General features: G+C 47.9%; 1 protein-coding gene across 4 annotated transcripts in view; it reads left to right on the top strand.

Annotated features, from left to right (window-relative positions):
* Window positions 1–20,469, top strand: part of LOC112260175 (spermatid perinuclear RNA binding protein) — a 145,822-nt gene extending 125,353 nt beyond the window's left edge. For 2 of the 4 annotated variants that reach the window (XM_024435074.2, XM_024435073.2), the window contains 7 exons: window positions 747–955; window positions 5,915–6,061; window positions 6,272–6,406; window positions 11,054–11,206; window positions 11,425–11,557; window positions 11,738–11,785; window positions 19,401–20,468. In XM_024435074.2, coding sequence (XP_024290842.1) covers window positions 747–955; window positions 5,915–6,061; window positions 6,272–6,406; window positions 11,054–11,206; window positions 11,425–11,557; window positions 11,738–11,785; window positions 19,401–19,495 — 920 coding nt within the window. In that variant the 3' untranslated portion in view covers window positions 19,496–20,468. Of the gene's footprint in view, window positions 1–746; window positions 956–5,914; window positions 6,062–6,271; window positions 6,407–11,053; window positions 11,207–11,424; window positions 11,558–11,737; window positions 11,786–14,098; window positions 14,555–19,400 lie in introns of those variants that run through there. The other 2 variants (XM_024435070.2, XM_024435071.2) reach the window with 2 other exon arrangements.
* The last annotated feature ends 4,021 nt before the right edge of the window (window positions 20,470–24,490 follow it).

Raw genomic sequence — 24,490 nt, 5'->3', positions numbered from 1 at the left:
ACAGCACGAACAGATCTGCGAACAGGCTGTCGTTTCCCTACCGCTATCTCTAGTTCTCTCCTCCTTCCTCTCTCAAGGCAGATACACACAACACAACCCACTGGGAAATCAATGTTATTGATTTCTAATGTTTCTCAAAGCCATCCAGCTGTCCCCTTTCCTGTCCTCCCTGTTAGAGGAAAAGTAATTGGTTGGAAAGAAGCAGATTTAGCAATTTGGTTTTTTAAAGGAGGAATCTGGAATAGAATAATGCACACAGCCTGAACGTGAAGCTGTTGCCTGAGGAGGCTACAGCTAGCTAGCGTAGCTCCTCAGAACTGTTTTTCGTTGTTTCGAAGAAATAGTTGGTGGTTGGAGTGCTACTTAGCCACCGCAGTTAGAATCAGGCAGAAAGGATTCTCTTTGGAAGCAAGGGCGCCATTTGTACAACTCAAACACACAGTCCAAATCTTCAAGGCAACTTAAAACACCACGCAGCGGTCTAAGGCACTGCGTCTCAGTGCTAGAGGTGTCACTACAGACCCTGGTTCGATCCCGGGCTGTATCACAACCGGCCGTGATCGGGAGTCCCATAGGGCAGCGCACAATTGGCTCAGCGTCGTCCGGGTTTAGGAGAGGGTTTGGCCGGGGTAGGCCGTCATTGTAAATAATTTAAATAAAGGGGAAAAAAATATGCATTGATTGAACAGCAACCACTGTTATTTTGTTAACCCTCTCTCCGGTATCTCTATCTCTTTCCTCCCTAGTCCTCGACAGCAAAGCAATAGACACCAACCAACCAATGAATGCTCTGATGCGTCTGAATCAGATACGTCCAGGTCTGCAGTACAAGCTGCTGTCCCAGTCCGGCCCGGTCCACGCTCCTGTCTTCACCATGTCTGTAGACCTAGACAGCACCGTCTACGAAGCCTCGGGCTCCTCCAAGAAGACCGCCAAGCTGCATGTCGCTGTCAAGGTAACCGAGTGTGACCAATATTGGCCTGGTCAATGAGAGAAGGGGTTGGATAAATGTAGGGAAGGTGTGAAAATAGTGGTTTGGGGTTAGTAAAGGGCAAGTACCCCTGGAGAGAGTTCTACAACGTAGTGTAATATGTGTGAAAAGGGGGCTGGTAGTGTTACAGTAGCAACAGCATTGGGGGCATTAGTGTTTGTGAACAGGGTCAGAGTCTAGACAGAGATAATATTATTGTCTGAGATATTATAAGCTAGAGTAGTCCAGACAGGGAGCTGTTATTTTGTGCGAGAGGAGTGAGTGATTCAGACAGAGCTGTCATGTGATGAGTAGAGCAGTGAGGAGAGGAGAGAGTGCTTGTGAGTGAGAGGAGTGAGTGATTCAGACAGAGCTGTCATGTGATGAGTAGAGCAGTGAGGAGAGGAGAGAGTGCTTGTGAGTGAGAGGAGTGAGTGATTCAGACAGAGCTGTCATGTGATGAGTAGAGCAGTGAGGAGAGGAGAGAGTGCTTGTGAGTGAGAGGAGTGAGTGATTCAGACAGAGCTGTCATGTGATGAGTAGAGCAGTGAGGAGAGGAGAGAGTGCTTGTGAGTGAGAGGAGTGAGTGATTCAGACAGAGCTGTCATGTGATGAGTAGAGCAGTGAGGAGAGGAGTGAGTGAGTGATTCAGACAGAGCTGTCATGTGATGAGTAGAGCAGTGAGGAGAGGAGTGAGTGAGTGATTCAGACAGAGCTGTCATGTGATGAGTAGAGCAGTGAGGAGAGGAGAGAGTGCTTGTGAGTGAGAGGAGTGAGTGATTCAGACAGAGCTGTCATGTGATGAGTAGAGCAGTGAGCGTCGGTCATGCGGTCAGTCAGTGTTGTGTTTTTGGGCTCCAGCTGCGGTCAGACTGGGATGCCCTGTCCCCCGTCACCCCTTCTCCTGCTCGCCCCCACTCCTGGCTGCTGTGGAACGCGCACATCTGGGTAATCTTCCGGCGTCGACAGAGATGGCCGCCTCGCTTCGCGTTCCTAGGAAACTATGCAGTTTTTTGTTTTTTTACGTTTTATTTCTTACATTAGTACCCCAGGTCATCTTAGGTTTCATTACATACAGTCGAGAAGAACTACTGAATATAAGATCAGCGTCAACTCACCATCAGTACGACCAAGAATATGATTTTCACGAAGCAGATCCTGTGTTCTGCCTTTCAACCAGGACAACGGAATGGATCCTATGCGGCGACCCAAAAAACGACTCCGTAAAAGAGGGAAACGAGGCGGTCTTCTGGTCAGACTCCGGAGACGGGCACATCGTGCACCACTCCCTAGCATTCTTCTCGCCAATGTCCAGTCTCTTGACAACAAGGTTGATGAAATCCGAGCAAGGGTAGCATTCCAGAGGGACATCAGAGACTGTAACGTTCTTTGCTTCATGGAAACATGGCTCACTGGAGAGACGCTATCGGAGGCGGTGCAGCCAGCGGGTTTCTCCGCGCATCGCGCCGACAGAAACAAACATCTTTCTGGTAAGAAGAGGGGCGGGGGCGTATGCCTTATGGCTAACGAGACATGGTGTGATGAAAGAAACATACAGGAACTAAAATCCTTCTGTTCACCTGATTTAGAATTCCTCACAATCAAATGTCGACCACATTATCTACCAAGAGAATTCTCTTCGATTATAATCACGGCCGTATATATCCCCCCCCCAAACAGACACATCTATGGCTCTGAACGAACTTTATTTGACTCTTTGCAAACTGGAATCCATTCATCCGGAGGCTGCATTCATTGTAGCTGGGGATTTTAACAAGGCTAATCTGAAAACAAGACTCCCTAAATTTTATCAGCATATCGATTGCGCAACCAGGGGTGGAAAAACCTTGGATCATTGTTACTCTAACTTCCGCGACGCATATAAGGCCATGCCCCGCCCTCCTTTCGGAAAAGCTGACCATGACTCCATTTTGTTGATCCCTGCCTACAGACAGAAACTAAAAAAAAGAAGCTCCCACGCTGAGGTCTGTTCAACGCTGGTCTGACCAAGCTGACTCCACACTCCAAGACTGCTTCCATCACGTGGACTGGGAGATGTTTCGTATTGCGTCAGATAACAACATTGACGAATACGCTGATTCGGTGTGCGAGTTCATTAGAACGTGCGTTGAAGATGTCGTTCCCATAGCAACGATTAAAACATTCCCTAAACAGAAACCGTGGATTGATGGCAGCATTCGCTTGAAACTGAAAGCGCAAACCACTGCTTTTAATCAGGGCAAGGTGACTGGTAACATGACCGAATACAAACAGTGCAGCTATTCCCTCCGCAAGGCTATCAAACAAGCTAAGCGCCAGTACAGAGACAAAGTAGAATCTCAATTCAATGGCTCAGACACAAGAGGTATGTGGCAGGGTCTACAGTCAATCACGGACTACAAGAAGAAAACCAGCCCAGTCACGGACCAGGATGTCTTGCTCCCAGGCAGACTAAATAACTTTTTTGCCCGCTTTGAGGACAATACAGTGCCATTGACACGGCCTGCAACGAAAACATGCGGACTCTCCTTCACTGCAGCCGAGGTGAGTAAGACATTTAAACGTGTTAACCCTCGCAAGGCTGCAGGCCCAGACGGCATCCCCAGCTGCGCCCTTAGAGCATGCGCAGACCAGCTGGTGTGTTTACAGACATATTCAATCAATCCCTATACCAGTCTGCTGTTCCCACATGCTTCAAGAGGGCCACCATTGTTCCTGTTCCCAAGAAAGCTAAGGTAACTGAGCTAAACGACTACCGCCCCGTAGCACTCACTTCCGTCATCATGAAGTGCTTTGAGAGACTAGTCAAGGACCATATCACCTCCACCCTACCTGACACCCTAGACCCACTCCAATTTGCTTACCGCCCAAATAGGTCCACAGACGATGCAATCTCAACCACACTGCACACTGCCCTAACCCATCTGGACATAGGAATACCTATGTGAGAATGCTGTTCATCGACTACAGCTCGGCATTCAACACCATAGTACCCTCCAAGCTCGTCATCAAGCTCGAGACCCTGGGTCTCGACCCCGCCCTGTGCAACTGGGTACTGGACTTCCTGACGGGCCGCCCCCAGGTGGTGAGGGTTGGCAACAACATCTCCACCCCGCTGATCCTCAACACTGGGTCCCCACAAGGGTGCGTTCTGAGCCCTCTCCTGTACTCCCTGTTCACCCACGACTGCGTGGCCACGCACGCCTCCAACTCAATCATCAAGTTTGCGGACGACACAACAGTGGTAGGCTTGATTACCAACAACGACGAGACGGCCTACAGGGAGGAGGTGAGGTGCCTCGGAGTGTGGTGTCAGGAAAATAACCTCACACTCAACGTCAACAAAACTAAGGAGATGATTGTGGACTTCAGGAAACAGCAGAGGGAACACCCCCCTATCCACATCGATGGAACAGTAGTGGAGAGGGTAGCAAGTTTTAAGTTCCTCGGCATACACATCACAGACAAACTGAATTGGTCCACTCACACAGACATCATCGTGAAGAAGGCGCAGCAGCGCCTCTTCAACCTCAGGAGGCTGAAGAAATTCGGCTTGTCACCAGAAGCACTCACAAACTTCTACAGATGCACAATCGAGAGCATCCTGGCGGACTGCATGACCGCCTGGTACGGCAACTGCTCCGCCCACAACCGTAAGGCTCTCCAGAGGGTAGTGAGGTCTGCACAACGCATCACCGGGGGCAAACTACCTGCCCTCCAGGACACCTACACCACCCGATGTTACAGGAAGGCCATAAAGATCATCAAGGACAACAACCACCCGAGCCACTGCCTGTTCACCCCGCTATCATCCAGAAGGCGAGGTCAGTACAGGTGCATCAAAGCTGGGACCGAGAGACTGAAAAACAGCTTCTACCTCAAGGCCATCAGACTGTTAAACAGCCACCACTAACATTGAGTGGCTGCTGCCAACACACTGACACTGACTCAACTCCAGCCACTTTAATAATGGGAATTGATGGGAAATGATGTAAAATATATCACTAGCCACTTTAAACAATGCTACCTAATATAATGTTACATACCCTACATTATTCATCTCATATGCATACGTATATACTGTACTCTATATCATCTACTGCATCCTTATGTAACACATGTATCACTAGCCACTTTAACTATGCCACTTTGTTTACATACTCATCTCATATGTATATACTGTACTCGATACCATCTACTGTATCTTGCCTATGCTGCTCTGTACCATCACTCATTCATATATCTTTATGTACATATTCTTTATCCCCTTACACTGTGTATAAGACAGTAGTTTTGAAATTGTTAGTTAGATTACTTGTTGGTTATTACTGCATTGTCGGAACTAGAAGCACAAGCATTTCGCTACACTCGCATTAACATCTGCTAACCATGTGTATGTGACAAATAAAATTTGATTTGATTTGATAATCCCAAAGTCGTCGTCAACAAAGAGGCTCTCCCAAGCATAGGGCTGGGATAGTCCTCTAACCTCCTCAGATTGCCATAAAAGGCCTCAATGCTACTCTGCTGCTCTGCTCTGGTGCCCCGTGGATGCGCGTGCATGTGTGTGTACTTGCGTGTGTGTGTGTAAGCACTAGCACCAATTTGGGTCAGACACAAAGAGAGCTCCTGTTCCGTCCACACAGAGAAAGGTGCCGGTCCACTTACTACAGAGCCCCAAAGCTGCTGTGTGCTGCCGGTGAATTAGCCGTGAGGGAACCAGGTTCATTATAATACAGGAAACAGAAGAAGTGTGTTGGAGTTCAAACTCAGTCACTCAGAACCTAGTCCAGAACCTAGTCCAGAACCCACAGTAGTGCCGTTAGGAAATGCTGCTGACAGACGCTACCTTTGAACAGGCATTGGGGAAGGAGGAAGAAATCAGAAGTGGTTTGATATTGGATTTGTGTCTCTTCCCCCCTCTTCCCCCTCGCCTCTCTCTAGGTTCTGCAGGCGATGGGTTACCCCACAGGGTTCGATGCAGACCTGGACTGCAGTGCAGACGAGAAGTCGGACGGAGAGGGGAAGAGCGAATCATCTACACACTCAAGCAATAACACAGCACACTCAGACAACTCAAATACACTGGAGGTGCAGTATAGACCACTCATGAACACACACACAAACCAGGGTTGGAGTCAGTTCTGAATTGAGTTGCGAATGAGTATTTCTTGAATTGACATTTAATTTGAGCTGTCCACACCCCCACGAAACAGGATTTGAATTGAATTTCAATGAAAGGAAGTAGAGTTTCGTTCAATGAGCTGCAGTCTGATTTCTGTTCCGCTCCCATGTGTTCAGGTCCGAACTCAGGGTCCTATTCTGACGGCCAGTGGGAAGAACCCCGTCATGGAACTGAACGAGAAGCGCAGGGGTCTGAAGTACGAGCTCATATCAGAGAGCGGGGGCAGCCACGACAAACGCTTCGTCATGGAGGTGAGGCCTTACACCGGTCGTATCTCTGTTGGAACAGTAGATTAGACACACACACAGGCTGACTGACTTGCAATGGACGATGCAACTCGATGGACTAAGATTGGTGCACACTGACTGGCAAGCTCATCTGACACACTACATCACTCCAGCAGTCTATCCAAGAACAGTGCCGTGTCGTCCTATTCATTCATCCCCCCAGGGCCATTGGCCATGTCGTCCTATTTATTCATCCCCCCCAGGGCCGTTGGCCATGTCGTCCTATTCATTCATCCCCCAGGGCCGTTGGCCGTGTCGTCCAATCCATTCATCCCCCAGAGCCGTTGGCCGTGTCGTCCCTATCCATTCATCCCCCAGGGCCGTTGGCCGTGTCGTCCCTATTCATTCATCCCCCAGGGCCGTTGGCCATGTCGTCCTATTCATTCATCCCCCAGGGCCGTTGGCCGTGTCGTCCTATTCATTCATCCCCCAGGGCCGTTGGCCATGTCGTCCTATTCATTCATCCCCCCAGGGCCGTTGGCCATGTCGTCCTATTCATTCATCCCCCAGGGCCGTTGGCCATGTCGTCCTATTCATTCATCCCCCCAGGGCCCTGTCGTCCTATTCATTCACTCCCCCAGGGCCGTTGGCCATGTCGTCCCTATTCATTCATCCCCCCAGGGCCGATGGCCGTGTCGTCCTATTCATTCATCCCCCAGGGCCGATGGCCGTGTCGTCCTATTCATTCATCCCCCAGAGCCGTTGACCGTGTCGTCCTATTCATTCATCCCCCCAGGGCCGCTGGCCCTGTCGTCCCTATTCATTCATCCCCCAGGGCCATTGGCCATGTCGTCCTATTTATTCATCCCCCAGGGCCGTTGGCCATGTCGTCCTATTCATTCATCTCCCCCCCAGGGCCGTTGGCCGTGTCCTATTCATTCATTCCCCCAGAGCCATTGGCCGTGTCGTCCTATCCATTCATCCCCCAGAGCCGTTGGCCATGTCGTCCCTATTCATTCATCCCCCAGAGCCATTGGCCGTGTCGTCCTATCCATTCATCCCCCAGGGCCGTGTCGTCCTATCCATTTATCCCCCAGGGCCGTTGGCCTTGTCGTCCTATTCATTCATCCCCCAGGGCCGTTGGCCGTATCGTCCTATTCATTCATCCCCCAGAGCCGTTGGCCATGTCGTCCCTATTCATTCATCCCCCCCAGGGCCGTTGGCCGTGTTGTCCTATCCATTCATCCCCCAGAGCCGTTGGCCGTGTCGTCCTATCCATTCATCCCCCAGGGCCGTTGGCTGTGTCGTCCTATTCATTCATCCCCCAGGGCCGTTGGCCATGTCGTCCCTATTCATTCATTCATCCCCCCCCCCAGGGCCGTTGGCAGTGTCGTCCTATTCATTCATCCGTGTCGTCCTATTCATTCATCCCCCTCCCCCCCAGGGCCGTTGGCCGTGTTGTCCTATCCATTCATCCCCCAGAGCCGTTGGCCGTGTCGTCCTATTCATTCATCCCCCCAGGGCCGATGGCCGTGTCGTCCTATTCATTCATCCCCCTCCCCCAGGGCCGTTGGCCGTGTTGTCCATCCATTCATCCCCCAGAGCCGTTGGCCGTGTCGTCCTATCCATTCATCCCCCAGAGCCGTTGGCCGTGTCGTCCTATTCATTCATCCCCCAGGGCCGTTGGCCGTGTCGACCTATTCATTCATCCCCCAGCGCCGTTGGCCATGTCGTCCTATTCATTCATCCCCCAGGGCCGTTGGCCGTGTCGTCCTATCCATTCATCCCCCAGGGCCGTTGGCCATGTCGTCCTATTCATTCATCCCCCAGGGCCGTTGGCCGTGTCGTCCTATTCATTCATCCCCCAGGGCCATTGGCCATGTCGTCCCTATTTATTCATCCCCCAGGGCCGTTGGCCATGTCATCCTATTCATTCATCTCCCCCCAGGGCCGTTGGCCGTGTCGTCCTATCCATTCATCCCCCAGAGCCGTTGGCCATGTCGTCCTATTCATTCATCCCCCAGAGCCGTTGGCCGTGTCGTCCCTATCCATTCATCCCCCAGGGCCGTGTCTTCCTATCCATTTATCCCCCAGGGCCGTTGGACTTGTCGTCCTATTCATTCATCCCCCAGGGCCGTTGGCCGTGTCGTCCTATTCATTCATCCCCCAGAGCCGTTGGCTGTGTTGTCCTATTCATTCATCCCCCTCCCCCAGGGCCGTTGGCCGTGTCATCCTATCCATTCATCCCCCAGAGCCGTTGGCCGTGTCGTCCTATCCATTCATCCCCCAGGGCCGATGGCCGTGTCGTCCTATCCATTCATCCCCCAGAGCCGTTGGCCGTGTCGTCCTATTCATTCATCCCCCAGGGCCGTTGGCCATGTCGTCCTATTTATTCATCCCCCCGTTGGCCAGGGCCGTTGGCCATGTCGTCCCTATTCATTCACCCCCCCAGGGCCGTTGGCCGTGTCGTCCCTATTCATTCATCCCCCAGGGCCGTTGGCCGTGTCGTCCTATTCATTCATCCCCCAGGGCCGTTAGCCATGTCGTCCCTATTCATTCATCCCCCAGGGCCGTTGACCGTGTCGTCCTATTCATTCATCCCCCAGGGCCGTTGGCCGTGTCGTCCTATCCATTCATCCACCCAGGGCCGTGTCATCCTATCCATTCATCCCCCAGAGCCGTTGGCCATGTCGTCCTATCCATTCATCCCCCAGAGCCGTTGGCCGTGTCGTCCTATCCATTCATCCCCCCAGAGCCGTTGGCCGTGACGTCCTATCCATTCATCCCCCAGAGCCGTTGGCCGTGTCGTCCTATCCATTCATTCCCCCAGGGCCGTTGGCCATGTCGAGCCGTCCTATCCATTCCCCCCAGAGCCGTTGGCCGTGTCGTCCTATCCATTCATCCCCCCCCAGAGCCGTTGGCCGTGTCGTCCTATCCATTCATCCCCCAGAGCCGTTGGCCGTGTCGTCCTATCCATTCATCCCCCAGAGCCGTTGGCCGTGTCGTCCTATCCATTCATCCCCCAGAGCCGTTGGCCGTGTCATCCTATCCATTCATCCCCCAGGGCCGTTGGCCGTGTCGTCCTATCCATTCATCCATTCATCCATTCCCAGGGCTGTGTCGTCCTATCCATTCATCCCCCCCCAGAGCCGTTGGCCATGTCGTCCTATCCATTCATCCACCCAGGGCCGTGTCGTCCCTATCCATTCATCCCCCAGAGCGGTTGGCCGTGTCGTCCTATCCATTCATTCTCCCCTAGGCCCTTTGGCCATGTCGTCCCTATCCCCCAGGGCCGTTGGCCATGTCGTCCTATCCATTCATCCCCCAGAGCCGTTGGCCGTGTCGTCCTATCCATTCATCCCCCAGAGGCGTTGGCCATGTCGTCCTATCCATTCATCCCCCAGAGCTGTTGGCCGTGTCCTCCTATCCATTCATCCCCCAGAGCCGTTGGCCGTGTCGTCCTATCCATTTATCCCCCAGAGCCGTTGGCCATGTCGTCCCTATCCATTCATCCCACTAGGGCCGTTGGCCGTGTCGTCCTATCCATTCATCCCCCAGAGCAGTTGGCCGTGACGTCCTATCCATTCATCCCCCAGGGCCGTTGGCCGTGTCGTCCTATTCATTCATCACTCCCAGGGCCGTTGGCCGTGTCATCCTATCCATTCATCCCCCAGAGCCCTTGGCCGTGTCGTCCTATCCATTCATCCCCCAGAGCCGTTGGCCGTGTCGTCCTATCCATTCATCCCACTAGGGCCGTTGGCCGTGTCGTCCTATCCATTCATCCCCCCAGAGCCGTTGGCCGTGTCGTCCTATCCATTCATCCCCCCAGAGCCGTTGGCCATGACGTCCTATCCATTCATCCCACTAGGGCTGTTGGCCTCGTCGATTTCTGTCACGCCTCAGCGACTCACTGATAGATTCACATCGATGTGAGCAGGTCAAGTCTGTCACACATGACATGTAGTGGTGTGTTGGAGCTACTCATGGGTTGCACGTTTTGTGACAATATTGTTTTGAACGTCCGCTTTAGGACTGATGCCCAGCAGAACATTCTACTCAATGCAGTCTCAATGAGTACTGATGAAGATTTTGTCTAAAGTGTATTTCTGTGGCTTGAAAACACGATGACACATCAAAAGGAGGCAAATCATTAGTAGGACAAGCTTTTGTCATCATTGTGAAATCTCTAGATTGACTTTCAGTGTTACTTTAGCTAGCTAGGATTGAGGGGAGAGCACCAACATTTTTGGCTCTTTTTTTTGGCTCTTGGCAACATTGCCACTCTCTAAAGTAAACTTGACGACATTCTAATGATGACAAAGTTGTTCCGCACTAATTATTTGTCTGCTTTGCCAATGTCATCGTATTTCCCGGCCACTACCGTGGAAATCTGACTAAAAAGTCATTAGCCCCCGTTCAGAAAGATCTGGCCTTAGCCATCAGTCAGATATCAATATGCTGCGGCGGCTGTAGAACGGTTGTAGTAATGGCAACAATGTGATCGAGTGACGGATGTGCAACCCATGAATAGATCCTCTGGCTGGTCAGCAGCATGAATATAATACCACCGGACATACAGGATATCCTTATCCAGCCACTCGACTGATATCAATGCCATCTTACTTAAGTGTGCGTGTGTGTGTGTGTGTCTCTCCCCCTCTCTCTCTCCAGGTGGAGGTGGATGGTCAGAAGTTCCGCGGGGCGGGGCCTAATAAGAAGGTGGCGAAGGCTTCGGCTGCGTTGGCTGCTCTGGAGAAACTCTTCTCTGGCCCCAACGCCGCCGCCGCCAACAACAAGAAGAAGAAGATCATCCCACAACATGCCGTATGTTACCAATGCTGTCTCCTCTGATCAGCTAGCAATACTTTCTGTTGCCAGGAGTCTGAGTGGTCTGTTAGCGATATCGATCCTCTTTAGAAGAAAGCCTGACCAATTATCAGGGACTTCCTCTCGTACTTTCACGACCCGATACAGAGTCTCATCGACTGTCAGTTACCGCCTGTTTGATCAGTCATCAATAATACTCTGCTGTCTCTGTGTAGACTAAAGGAGCCCTAGCTGCAGTGGCAGCCTCAGCGGTAGCAGCCCAGGTGGCCAGAGGGAGAGGTCGAGCGGCGGCCCTGACCAGAGGAGCCTTCGTCAGCGCTGCCGCACCAGGGTACACACAGATACCAGGTACATGGAAGTATGTAAAAGTATGTGGGGAGGGGGTGTTTTGCGTGCCTGTCCTGTCCGTTTCCCTGCCAACACTCTAGTTGTTTATAGGTTGAGTGCATATGCATGCGTTTATAATGCCAGTATGTCCAGTTACCCAACAATCCTAACAGTCCAACATGGCTTGAACATGTCCGACAGGCTTCGGGACTCCATATGGATACAGTGCTGCAGCCGCCCCAGCCTACGGTGAGTCACTCTCTCTCTCTCTCTCTCAGAGGATAAAGAGTTAACACCTGCCCTGTCGTACTGTTCCTCCCTGCTGTTGGAGAGGCCCTTCTGGAAAACGATAGTGCCCATTGAATCGGAGTTACACGTCGAGGTCGAAAATTGAAATGTAAGAAATTGGTTGAATCTAAAAAGCGAACGTCAACCTGGAACGGATCATAACCTTTTGGTTCTTACTGTGGTTGGAGCAAACCTTGCTGAGCTTCTTCGCCCGCCTGAGTGTCCAGACTGCTGCTCGTTCTGCCCGCCCCTCCGTCAGTCTGCCTGCTCCCCCTTTCCTGACTCTCTGGACATCTCTCTCCTTACTGTAGCCATGCTATATCTCTTCCCACAGCTAAGCTAACAGATACCCCATTCAAAGCGGCCCAGGCAGGCAGGGACCAATGCCGCCAACACACACAGGGACAGGCTATATGGGTTATTCACACTTCTTCTATAGACCAACTTCTTCCAAAAACAAACACTAGGATTCACCACACCACACACACACACACACACACACACACCACCTTCCAGACCAAACTATTTCAGACCCCTACTATATCTTCCTAAACATGTAGCTAAACATTCACCGTGTGACTGTTTAATTCACTGAAAACATAGCGTGGCTACCCCACTACCCCTCTGGCTAGACTGGCAGGTCGGTCATCTGTGGCCTTCTCAGTCTCTGCCAGACAGCAGGTAGTCCTAGAGCTCTGGAAGGTTTGAAATTTGACCATAGTCTACATAACTAGATCAGATTCAGGGGTGCTCTGCTCTCGCACAATCAGCGTAACTCAATACAAGCACAGAGCGCTTTGAGGTCAGCAACACTCAAGATGCTCAATCACACAACCACTTTGTCTTACACATTTATACACTCACAAATTCAAGCATAAATACGCACTCAAAAACATACGATCTTGTTTGCAAATATGTACACACTCAGTCTCTCTCTATTGCTCTCGCTCTTTTCCTCTCCTTCTCCTCCCTCCCTCCCTCTCCATCTCTTCATCACACACACCCTAAACTTAAAACAGACTGATCCTTGTGCGTTGTGTGGCATTGGAAGCCCATTCCCTCCGTCACAGAGAGAGTTGCCTGTTTCTGGGGGCTTTGAACGAGTCTTATGTGCAGGTGGAGACTGTACTGGGTACAGGTCTGGGCAGGCACAACACGTTCTAGAAGTAGACCTCAGCACTGAGACCTGTATTCCCCAAGAGTCTCAGAGTAGGATACAGGATCAGTTTGAGTAGGACTATATGGACAGGAGGCAGCTGATCCTAGATCAGCACCCCTACTCTGAGGTGCTTTTTGAATACGGCCCCTGGTGTTGAGTGGTGTAGCCTGGTCCCAGATCTTTTTGTGCTGTCTTGCCACCTCCTGTGGTCTTTGTGACAATAGGAGTTGGCAAGACAACACGATCCGATCTGGTCCCAGGCTAGTAGTGTTGTAGCTTAGCTAACCCCAGTGGCCCTGCCTGGTCTCTGCCTGGTACATAAAGAGTGTTCCTTTTAGTGCCTACCACCCAGTCATGTCATGTGGCACTATCATGGTATTTGGCTGTTGTGAGATCAGATTACATGTCCTGTCCAGTCCCCTCCAGTGCTTCTGAGATGATGTTGCATGCTGGTTAATCCTCCCCAACTACAGTCATCTATCTCTCTATCTATCGTTCTGTCTGATGCTCACTGCTGTGCGGCGCTCAGGCTCCTGTTGCTGCTTTGGGATTTCTGTATGGGTTCAAGACCGTGAGAAACACATGAAACAACACACACACTCAAGGACACACAACTATGACCTCTTGTCTATCTATGATCGCAGCCTCAAACTACACAAACCTCAGCCCAGACCACAAGAATATCCACTCCATTGCGCAGTACCTGTAAACAATTAGACAAACAAACCAGCCAACCAACCAGAGCCTTGCATTGTACACCACCATTGACTTTGGTCTTCCTTCCTTCCTTCCTTCCTTCCACTCACTCACTCATTCACTCTTTAAACATCATCCCTCTCTCTGGGTTCTACTGTAGCTCTGCACACAGGGACCATCTAGGCCTAGGCTTACAGAACTAGAATGAATGGAACAAACCCTCTGCTCTCACAATAGCATTTGGACTGATGAACTCATTGGTGCACGCAAAATGGCTAACCTGGAATTCTAATCATTCTAGTTCTGTGGCCTAGACTCTAGGCACAGTAGAAGATCATGACACAGGACAGAGGCGTGCATTTTATGTTTTGCCCTGCCGTGGACTCATGTGGAGTGCTCTTTTCATGTCTCCTCTCTAGGTTTCTCCCCCAAGAGAATGCTTCTGTTGCCTGTCATGAAAATGCCTGCCTACCCCATCCCCCACTACTCCTTCTTTTAGCACAGGGACACCAAAACACCCCACCTTATTTTTTTTTAGAAGGGAATCTGAGTCTTTGTTTTTTCAACATATCGTGGGGGGGGGGGAACTGAACTAAAGGACTTCAGATTTGTAAAAGAAGTGAATATTTATTTTTTACTGTTTCCAACTTTTACTGATGGAAAAAACCCTGCAGGTTTGAGTTCTTAAAGAAAATGAAAAACTTGAAGGATTTGTACTGTGAATTGTTCCATCATTCTTTTGAGTCTAAAAACAGTACAATGCTTTCGGATCCCTTGACTTTTTCACGTTACAGCCTTATTCCAAAATTGATGAAATATTTTTTTTCAGTCAATCTACACACAATACAAAGCAAAAACAGGCTAGTAATTTTTTTGCAAATTTATTACAAAAATAAAACAGAAACACCTTATTTACATAAGTATTCAGACCCTTTGCTATGAGACTCGAAATTGAGCTCAGGTGCATCCTGTTTCCGTTCATAATCCTTGAGATGTTTCTACAACTTGGTTGGAGTACAACTGTGGTAATTCAATTGACTGGACATGATTTGGAAAGGCATACACCTGTCTATATAATGTCTCACAGATGACTGCGTGTCAGAGCAAAAATCAATCCATGAGGTCGAAGGAATTCTCTATAGAGCTCCGAGACAGGATTGTGTCGAGGCACAGATCTGGAGAAAGGTACCAAAACATTTCTTCAGCAATGAAGGTCCCCAAAAAACAGCGGCCTCCATCATTCTTAAATGTAAGAAGTTTGGAACCACCAAGACTCTTCCTAGGGCTGGCCGCTCGGCCAAACTGAGCAATCGGAGGAGAAGGGCCTTGGTCCGGGAGGTGACCAAGAACCCAATGGTCACTCTGACAGAGCTCTAGAGTTCCTCTATGGAGACTCCACCAATCAGGACTTTATGGTAGAGTGGCCAGACAGAAGCCACTCCTCAGTAAAAGGCACGTGACAGGCCGCTTGGAGTTTGCCAAAAGGCACCTAAAAAGACTCTCAGACCATGAGAAACAAGATTCTCTGGTCTGATGAAACCTGGCACCATCCCAACGGTGAAGCACTGTGGTGGCAGCATCATGCTGTGGGGATGTTTTTCAGTGGAAGAGACTGGGAGACTAGGTGGGATCGAGGGAAAGATGAACAGAGTAAAGTACAGAGAGATCCTTGATGAAAACCTGCTCCAGAGTGCTCAGGACCTCAGACTGGGGCGAAGGTTCACCTTCCAACAGGAGAACGACTTTAAGCACACAGCCAAGATAATGCAGGAGTAGCTTCAACGCAAGTCTCTGAATGTCCTTGAGTGGCCCAGCCAGAGCCCGGACTTGAACCCGATTGAACATCTCTGGAGAGACCTGAAAATAGCTATGCGTGTCCACTCCCCATCCAACCTGACAGAGCTTGAGAGGATCTGCAGAGAAGAATGGGAGTAACTCCCCAAATACAGGTGTGCCAAGTAGAGGTCGACCGATTGATTTTTCAACGCCGATACCGATTATTGGAGGACCAAAAAAGCCGATTCCGATTTAAACATTTTTTTTGTAATAATGACAATTACAACAATACTGAATGAACACTTACTTTAACTTAAGATAATACATCAATAAAATCAATTTAGCCACAAATAAATAATGAAACATGTTCAATTTGGTTTAAATAATGCAAAAACAAAGTGATGGAGAAGAAAGTAAAAGTGCAATATGTGCTATGTAAGAAAGCTAACGTTTCAGTTCCTTGCTCAGAACATATGACAACGTATGACAGCTGGTGGTTCTTTTTAACATGAGTCTTCAATATTCCCAGGTAAGAAGTTTTAGGTTGTAGTTATTATAGGAATTATAGGACTATTTCCCTCTATATCATTTGTATTTCATTAACCTTTGACGATTGGATGTTCTTATAGGCACTTTAGTATTGCCAGTGTAACAGTATGGCTTCCGTCCCTCTCCTCGCTCTTCCCTGGGCTCGAACCAGCAACACAAAGACAACAGCCACCATCGAAGCAGCGTTACCCATGCAGAGCAAGGGGAACAACTACTAGAAGGCTCAGAGCGAGTGACGTTTGAAACGCTATTAGCACCTGCTAACTAGCTAGCCATTTCACTTCGGTCACACCAGCCTCATCTCGGGAGTTGATAGGCTTGAAGTCATAAACAGCGCAATGCTTGACGCACAACGAAGAGCTGCTTGCAAAACGCACAAAAGTGCTGTTTGAATGAATGTTTACGCGCCTGCTTCTGTCTACCACCGCTCAGTCAGATACTTGTATGCTCAGTCAGATTATATGCAACGCAGGACACGCTAGATAATATCTAGTAATATCGTCAACCATTTGTAGGTCCCTAGTGATTATGATTGATTGTTTTTTATAAGATAAGTTTAATGCTAGCTAGCAACTTACCTTGGCTTACTGCATTTGCGTAACAGGCAGTCTCCTTGTGGAGTGCAACGAGAGAGAGGCAGGTCATTATTGCGTTGGACTAGTTAACTGTAGGGTTGCAAGATTGGATCCCCCGAGCTGACAAGGTGAATCTGTTGTTCTGCCCCTGAACAAGGCAGTTAACCCACCGTTCCTAGGCCGTCATTGAAAATAAGAATGTGTTCTTAACTGACTTGCCTAGTTAAATAAAGGTAAAATAAATAAAAAAATCTGCAAATCGGCACCCAAAAATACCGATTTCCGATTGTCATGTAAACTTCAAATCGGCCCTAATTAATCGGCCATTCCGATTAATCGGTCGACCTCTAGTGCCAAGCTTGTAGCGTCATACCCCAGAAGACTCAAGGCTGTAAATGGCTGCCAAAGGTGCTTCAACAAAGTACTGAGTAAAGGGTCTTATGTAAATGTGGACTCCAGTCAAGTTGTAGAAACATCTCAAGGGTGATCAATGGAAACAGGATGCACCTGAGCCCAATTTCGCGTCTCATAGCAAAGGGTCTGAATATTTATGTAAGTAAGGTATTTCTGTTCTTTATTTTTAATACATTTGCAAAAAATTTTAAAAAACTGTTTTGCTTTGTCATCGTGCGGTATTGTGTGTAGATTGATGAGGGGGGAGAAAATCTGTTTTAGAATGAGGCTGTAACGTAACAAAATGTGGAAAAAGTCAGGGGTCTGAATACGTTCCGAAGACACTGTAGATCAGCCTTTTTTGTTACTTGTTGTTCTTGTTCTTCTTTAGGCATTGCAATTGGACATAGACAACACGTTCTCTGTAAACCTGAGCTGTGTGAAGGATGTATAGGAATAATAATGAAACTATTTGTGGACAAATAAAACCTTTATCTTCTACAACAAGCTGAGCACTGCCTGGTGTTGTAACTGAAACAAGGTACAGTAACAGTACAGTATAGTCTAATGACCCTACTGCACTGTAGCACCCTCTGTTTGGCTTACATAGCGGCTAGAGAAGCTATTTGAAGCTATTTCCTGGAGTGAACAGGAAGTTGCATGGCCTTGACAGGAAACGGGAAATGCTGTTGTTATGATTAGGAAATAGAGTGTAGTGTAGGGGAACATGATGGTGGTGGTGGTGGTGTACCAGAGGCTATACAGTAATAGTCCAGTTTGCAGAGCTAGTGGTACAGTAGAAATAGCAGTTAATAACATTCATATTAGATGTTCTAATAAATAGAAGCTCAAACCCACTGCTGTCACTTCATTCCATTTCCATTCAGGCAACCCAGTCAATTCAGGGAGAATATTCATTTCATTTCAGTTTTAAGTACTGAACTCGCTGAATTGAAATGGAATTGACCTCGACCCTGGTCATGCTTGCAGCGATGTCCTGATGGTATCACTTGTCTTGTCCTGCGTATATATATATATGTACTATACTGTACTGTACCCTGAGTCTGACCCCTCACTCACTCATTGCACATTTGGTTCCCGACCCCAACCCGTGACCTCCATCCACAGTTCGCACAACAATCTGATATGGCTGCTTAGTTGGCTAACACCCCCCCCCGAGTCCTATCGAATACACCTACAGCACAGCACTCCCCCGAGTCCTATCGAATACACCTACAGCACAGCACCCCCCTATCGAATACACCTACAGCACAGCACCCCTATCGCATACACCTACAGCACAGCACACATGGAAATATAGAAACACAGAAACACTCTGGAGAATCGAAAGCAGCAACAAGGGACCCTATCCAACCCATGGAGATTGTCTACCTAATTTTCCTGGTTCATTTCTGTGGTGGTTTGGTTTTATGTTATTATTGGTTTTACTGGTGAGTGTGTCAGTGTGACTCAGCGGTCCACTCAGTCCTCTCCCATGGGGCCAGCACAAAGCACAAGCTATCTCTGTCACAATGCTGCCATGGCATGATTACCTTGCCTTCCTGCTCTATTTCACCTGAGAGCTCACTGCACAACTATCCACGTACTGTTCCGAACAGTGAGGTCCAAGTTGGAATTCATATTATTGTTTTCTTTCATCTAGATGTTTTTACCCTAAAAGATATTTTCTGTTTAAACCATAAAAGTTATATTATATTTACTCCTAAGAGATCTGGGTCAATCAGAGTTGTGTGTCTGTGCTGGCCCGTGGCTGGGAGGACGTGGTCACCATCGCCATCGAGAGAAAAGCCCCCTGGGACACCGTACACTTAGGACAGCCGTCTCCATGGTTACCGCTATGAGGCGCAGCCATAGGCCAGAGGTCCCAGTGTCCTGTCCCATGGTTGGTTGAGCAGGGGAGACCTACCTCGGTGACAGCCAGGGGAAGCCCATAAAGTGCCTGATCCCAAACCCTCTCCCTCCCTTTCCGATCCCATGGGCTCCCCCTCTCTCTTCGCGATGGCATTGTACTATACTCTCTCCAAAATCACAACGTTTGATTTGATTTGTCAGAGTTATGTACTAACCACGTTTGTCTTAAAAAAAAAAACTTTAAAGTTTATACGTCTTATCACATATCTCTGCTGTCGTATCTGAAATAAATCAGCTTCAAAGTTTTATTTTTTAATCTTCAATAGTTTCCTAATCCTTTCCAATTTTGGTTGGATTGATTTTGTCGGAAAGTGGTAACCATTGCAACTTAAGTTGTTGATGTTTTTATTAACCTGATCCGCCGCAGCGCAATGAAAACCCCACGTACAGTACAGCCAGACAGAGCAGAGAGAACAACCTATGGAGAGAGTAAGATATGCTGCCTCCTACAGGGTCCCACGGTAATTATCTCTCTCTGCTCTTCTCCTCACTGTAGGTGGTCTTTTCATTGACAATCCTTTTTACCAGCCTCGGACCATCGCACCATTTATTATTCATTTGGGTCCTCAAGATCTCTTCTCTGACTTCTAGAACCATCAGGTTGTGTGGCTTCTAAACTGTCGTACCTACAGTCCCGCTAAGGAGCTTGACCTTTGACCCAGCAGGCTGTCTGTCCGTCTCCCACCGTACGGTACAGAGCCAGCGAGCGGTCAAACCGAACTCCTCTCACTCTGTTCTGTCTCCTCACAACCCAAATCAAAGGAAACAAACCTTAAAAAAAAGCAATACTTGATTTGACTTTTTTGACTCTCAGCTGCATCAAAACTGAAGGCTGAGTACCTTGGTCTTTTAGTCTCTTTCTTATATAGCAATACTACACCTGAACTTTTTGGCTTCAAGCTTACTTGAGATGATGACGTGAATGTTCAATTGAGTCTTACCCAAACACAGCATTGCAATAGGTCATTTCAACTGTATATTCACTGTGTGTGTATGTGTGGCTATACCATGGAATATATGCATATATGTGTATGGTATGTGTTCCTAGAAATATATATATTACATGTGCTGAAACTATTTAGGGTGTACGCGTGTGTAAATATGATATACTTATTGTTGGTATAAATTATTTTAGAATTACAAAAGTGAAATGTAATTATAATCCCACAGTATAGCTTTCTTCTTCTTCCAGTTTTATATACACTAAGCAATTTACTCTACTCTAGTACAATGCAATATGAAACGTGTTTCTTAATGAACCTGTGCTCACAGACTAGCGTAGTGATGCTTCCTTTTGTTTTACCCCGATGTCTATCTCATCTGAGCCTTTCTGGACACGCTCAAGTCTCTCTGGTCTAAGGCTCGCTAGCACAGCCCGGTCAGTCGAGAGTCGCTCGCTCACTCAACCTAGCAACCCTACCGCCCTCTCTAACACACTTCCTATGTGACAGCACACATTACTTTCCTGTTGACTTCCGGTCAGAAAGCACACTTCTCTACTCAGTGGAACATTTCTCATTGCTCTACTGCTAACAGGCGTACGCTAGTGGAGGTTGCTGGGGGGCTCATAATAATGGCTGGAACGGCGCGGACGGAATCGCGTCAAACACATGGAAACCATGTGTTCGATGTATTTGATACCATTCCACTGATTCCTTTCCAGTCCTTACCCCGAGCCCGTCCTCCCCAATTAAGGGGCCACTCTGTACTGTACTGCTCTATCGGTACTCTACGTGCATACACACTATCCTTATAATAACCTGGGGGTCTGTTGGACAACTAGAGTATCTGAACACTGAAACCTCCTCACAGGACTACATTACTCAGAGGACCAGCCACAGTCCTCTCTCTCTCTCTGGCCTACATCATAACGTGGGACCAAAAGCACAGTTCACAGTTTGTTAGCTTGTAGAGGCGGTGGGTGGCCCTGTGACGGCACCACCGCCTGCTCGCCCCCCCACCCACACGTCAGTCGCCCCTCCGTTGCTGCGCAAAGGGCTTAGTTCACAATCCGTTTGTACAACTGTTGTACAATGTGCAGGCAAACTCACGAAAGGGGGTATTTTGGATCACAACCAATGTGTCAGATGTATTATATATCGGTTTGACAAACGGAGCGGGGACTAAGTAAAGCTCCTTGGACAATCCAACACACAGGGCCCACTACTGCATCTGTCAACACAGTCGCAGACCAACCAGCCTTGCCACTATGGAACAGTCCAACCACACGTGAACAGCAACATCTAATTCAACGGATAGTCCGACATTATACAAGTTTATCGCTGTAGAAAGACAGACGGGACCGTTTCATAACCCCCTGCTTTACCCTCTCTAGTATAGCTTTTTTCTATACTATATAGTATAATATACTACCTATAGTATGGAGGATGCTATATCTAACTGAGAAGGTGAAGCCATAGTAAGCTGTAGTTGATATATGAGTTTGTGTGTGGTTAAATTAGCGTATGGTGGTAAAGTAAAACTACAGTGCCTAGCAAGATTTACCAACCCAGCATCAAGGCCATATTACCTGGTCTTGAATTAGTGGACATCTTATATCAGGATGAGTCACTACAACCGTCCTGTATCCAGATGGATGGATCACAAAGTACAGGATAAGATAAGGTAAATGAATGTTGTTTTTTAAAGCTTATTTATATGAAAGCTGCTAAAAATGTTAAATCAAACCCCCCATCCCCCCAAAATCTACATTTTGCTAGTGCATTCTGCAAATCACTTTTGTGTTTTTCAAATAGAGGCGCTAGGCTGATACAAACATACCCATAACCACATGATCTGACAACTGGCACAATACCCATCCAAAAGGGAATGTACGGTTTTAAGGTATGCTCGTATTTGAATGTCCCGAAACATTGAAGCATAGCTTTATAGCACTGGTTGGTGGGTCAAATCTTTTCACAAACACACACGGTACTGTATGTATTTATGTATGTAGCTTCAGTTGGTGAGAGCTTCTGATGTTTTGTCCTCATCACTTTTTGGGATGTTCAATGACAGCCTTTTAAAAAACACAAACAACTGCGATCAGAAGGAAACTGCTGAAATATTGCAGGAAGTACATGAAATGCTTTGATTCTTCTTCCTTGATCTTCGTGGCAGTTTGATCTTCAGTGTTTTTGTCATTTTAAATGTTGTTCTTTTTATTTTTTAAATAATGTGGGAAAGCTATTGAGCCTCAGTGTAACTTTCAAGACAAATAACTCACAGGATTTCATATGGGGTCATACTTGTGAACTTTTTCTCAGTCTCAAAATGCACATCAGCCAATTAAAATGGTTGAGGTACACAGACTATACCAAACCTTAGGAACACCTTCCAAATATTCAGTTGCACGACTTCAGTTCGTCAGGGCATGGACTCTACAAGGTGTCTAAAGCGTTCCACAGGGAGGCTGGCCCATGTTGACTCTACAAGGTGTCTAAAGCGTTCCACAGGGAGGCTGGCCCATGTTGACTCTACAAGGTGTCAAAAGCATTCCACAGGGACGCTGGCCCATGTTGACTCTACAAGGTGTCTAAAGCGTTCCACAGGGAGGCTGGCCCATGTTGACTCTACAAGGTGTCTAAAGCATTCCACAGGGAGGCTGGCCCATGTTGACTCTACAAGGTGTCAAAAGCATTCCACAGGGACGCTGGCCCATGTTGACTCATTCCACAGGGAGGTGTCTCTAAAGGTGTCAAAAGCATTCCACAGGGAGGCTGGCCCATGTTGACTCTACAAGGTGTCAAAGCATTCCACAGGGAGGCTGGCCCATGTTGACTCTACAAGGTGTCTAAAGCGTTCCACAGGGAGGCTGGCCCATGTTGACTCTACAAGGTGTCAAAAGCATTCCACAGGGACGCTGGCCCATGTTGACTCCAATGCCTCCCACGGTTATGTCAATTTGGCTGGATTTCCTTTGGGTGGTGGACCATTATTGATACACACGGAAAACTGTTGAGCATGAAAAAACCAGCAGTGTTGCAGTTCTTGACACAAACCGGTGTGCCTGACACCTACTACCGTACCCCGTTCAAAGGCACTTAAATCTTTTGTCTTGTCCATTCACCCTCAATGGCACATATACACAATCCACATACACAATCAAGGCTTAAAAATCCTTCTTTAACCTGTCTCCTCCCCATCATCTACACTGATTGAAGTGGATTTAACAAGTGACATCACAGGATTCACGTGGTCAGTCTATGTCATGGAAAGAGCAGGTGTTCTTAATGTTTTGTGCACTCAGTGTTGTTGCAAGTGATGAAACACTACACATTAGCTGTTCCCATAACATAACCTGGCACATTTAGCCCTATTCTAACCTTGGCATGTGACACTGATTACTTCCTGTAACAAATTCTGCGTCATACTATCAAAGATCTTAGACTTAATATCCACCAACCAATGGCACTTCTTAAAATGTGTCAATTTGGCCACCAACAGGATATTTTCAACCTCCAAATTCAAGGTTTACTTTTGTTCTGCTTGGTGTGTCTCAAGTGTAGAGTGCCAATTGCACGATGCACCCTTGACTATGCTATTAGCGTTCGACAAACAGTCCAAAGAGCTGTTGGACTTGTCAAATAGCTGTCATCGTTGCTGTTTGGGGACACACTTTGCTAAAGCGGTTGACTCTAAAATTACAGTGCACATTAACTCTGGGTTCGAAGCCCCGTTGCGTCAAAACATTTTTGTTCAGGAAATCTATGTTCACTGCTGGTCCTCGATGCGCGAGTCAAATAACCAAATTGACAAAGTGGATGATTATAATAATGTTGTACATGTAAGTCCAGCCTACACGCCTAAATAAATAACGATTATTTATGTAGCAGTGTCAGGAGCCTGTGTGTCAGTCTGCAAGAGGGACTCCAACAAGAAGCTCCTCATTAAATGTATTTGTAAAAAAAAATGACAAGGTTTTGCCTGCACTTCTCTTGTCAACACACAAACTGTAATTCTACATTTCAAGGCGGGGCGACGACGACTAATGTTGAGATTCAAACCCTTGCAACAATCTGCAACATTTACACAGAGCTGGGGAGTCTACACAGAGAGCTATTTGACGAGTCACTCAAACACACATGATCTAGTTGCTTTGATGATCGCAACATGCCTGTTGGACTTCCGTTAAGGACGCGTTCGTGAACAAGTGTTGGATCACGTCCCAATCCACGTCAACGATTTTAATTGGCTGACACGGAATTTGAACCAGGTGTTATGATACTGATGCTTTTGTCGTCACAGACGGTTTGTTTACGTTTCTACCATTGTGGCTAGATAGAGTAGACCTACGGTGGTCGAGTCGGGAACAACAGTTGTTGACAGCTGTAGCGTTGTAGTTAACCCTGACCCCCTCCCCCCTTCTTAACCTTAACTTCATTCTCCTAACCTGCTGCGTTAGTTATCCTTAAAAACAAATCATCAGTGTCACCGCATGGGTTATAATGACGGGTAGCTGTGCAGGTTAGCAGAGGATAAAGTCTGCCAGGTTATCTGGTAAGAACAGCTAAAGTCGAGCGTTTGATCAATTGGCTGGTGTGCAGTTTGAGACAGAGAAAAAGTTTAAACTTGTTCTGATGTTCG

This window comes from Oncorhynchus tshawytscha, linkage group LG20, assembly GCF_018296145.1.
Source record: "Oncorhynchus tshawytscha isolate Ot180627B linkage group LG20, Otsh_v2.0, whole genome shotgun sequence".
Lineage (NCBI taxonomy): Eukaryota > Metazoa > Chordata > Actinopteri > Salmoniformes > Salmonidae > Oncorhynchus > Oncorhynchus tshawytscha.
The sequence above is the reverse complement of the archived record's forward strand: the minus strand, read 5'-3'. Positions and strand labels throughout refer to the sequence as shown.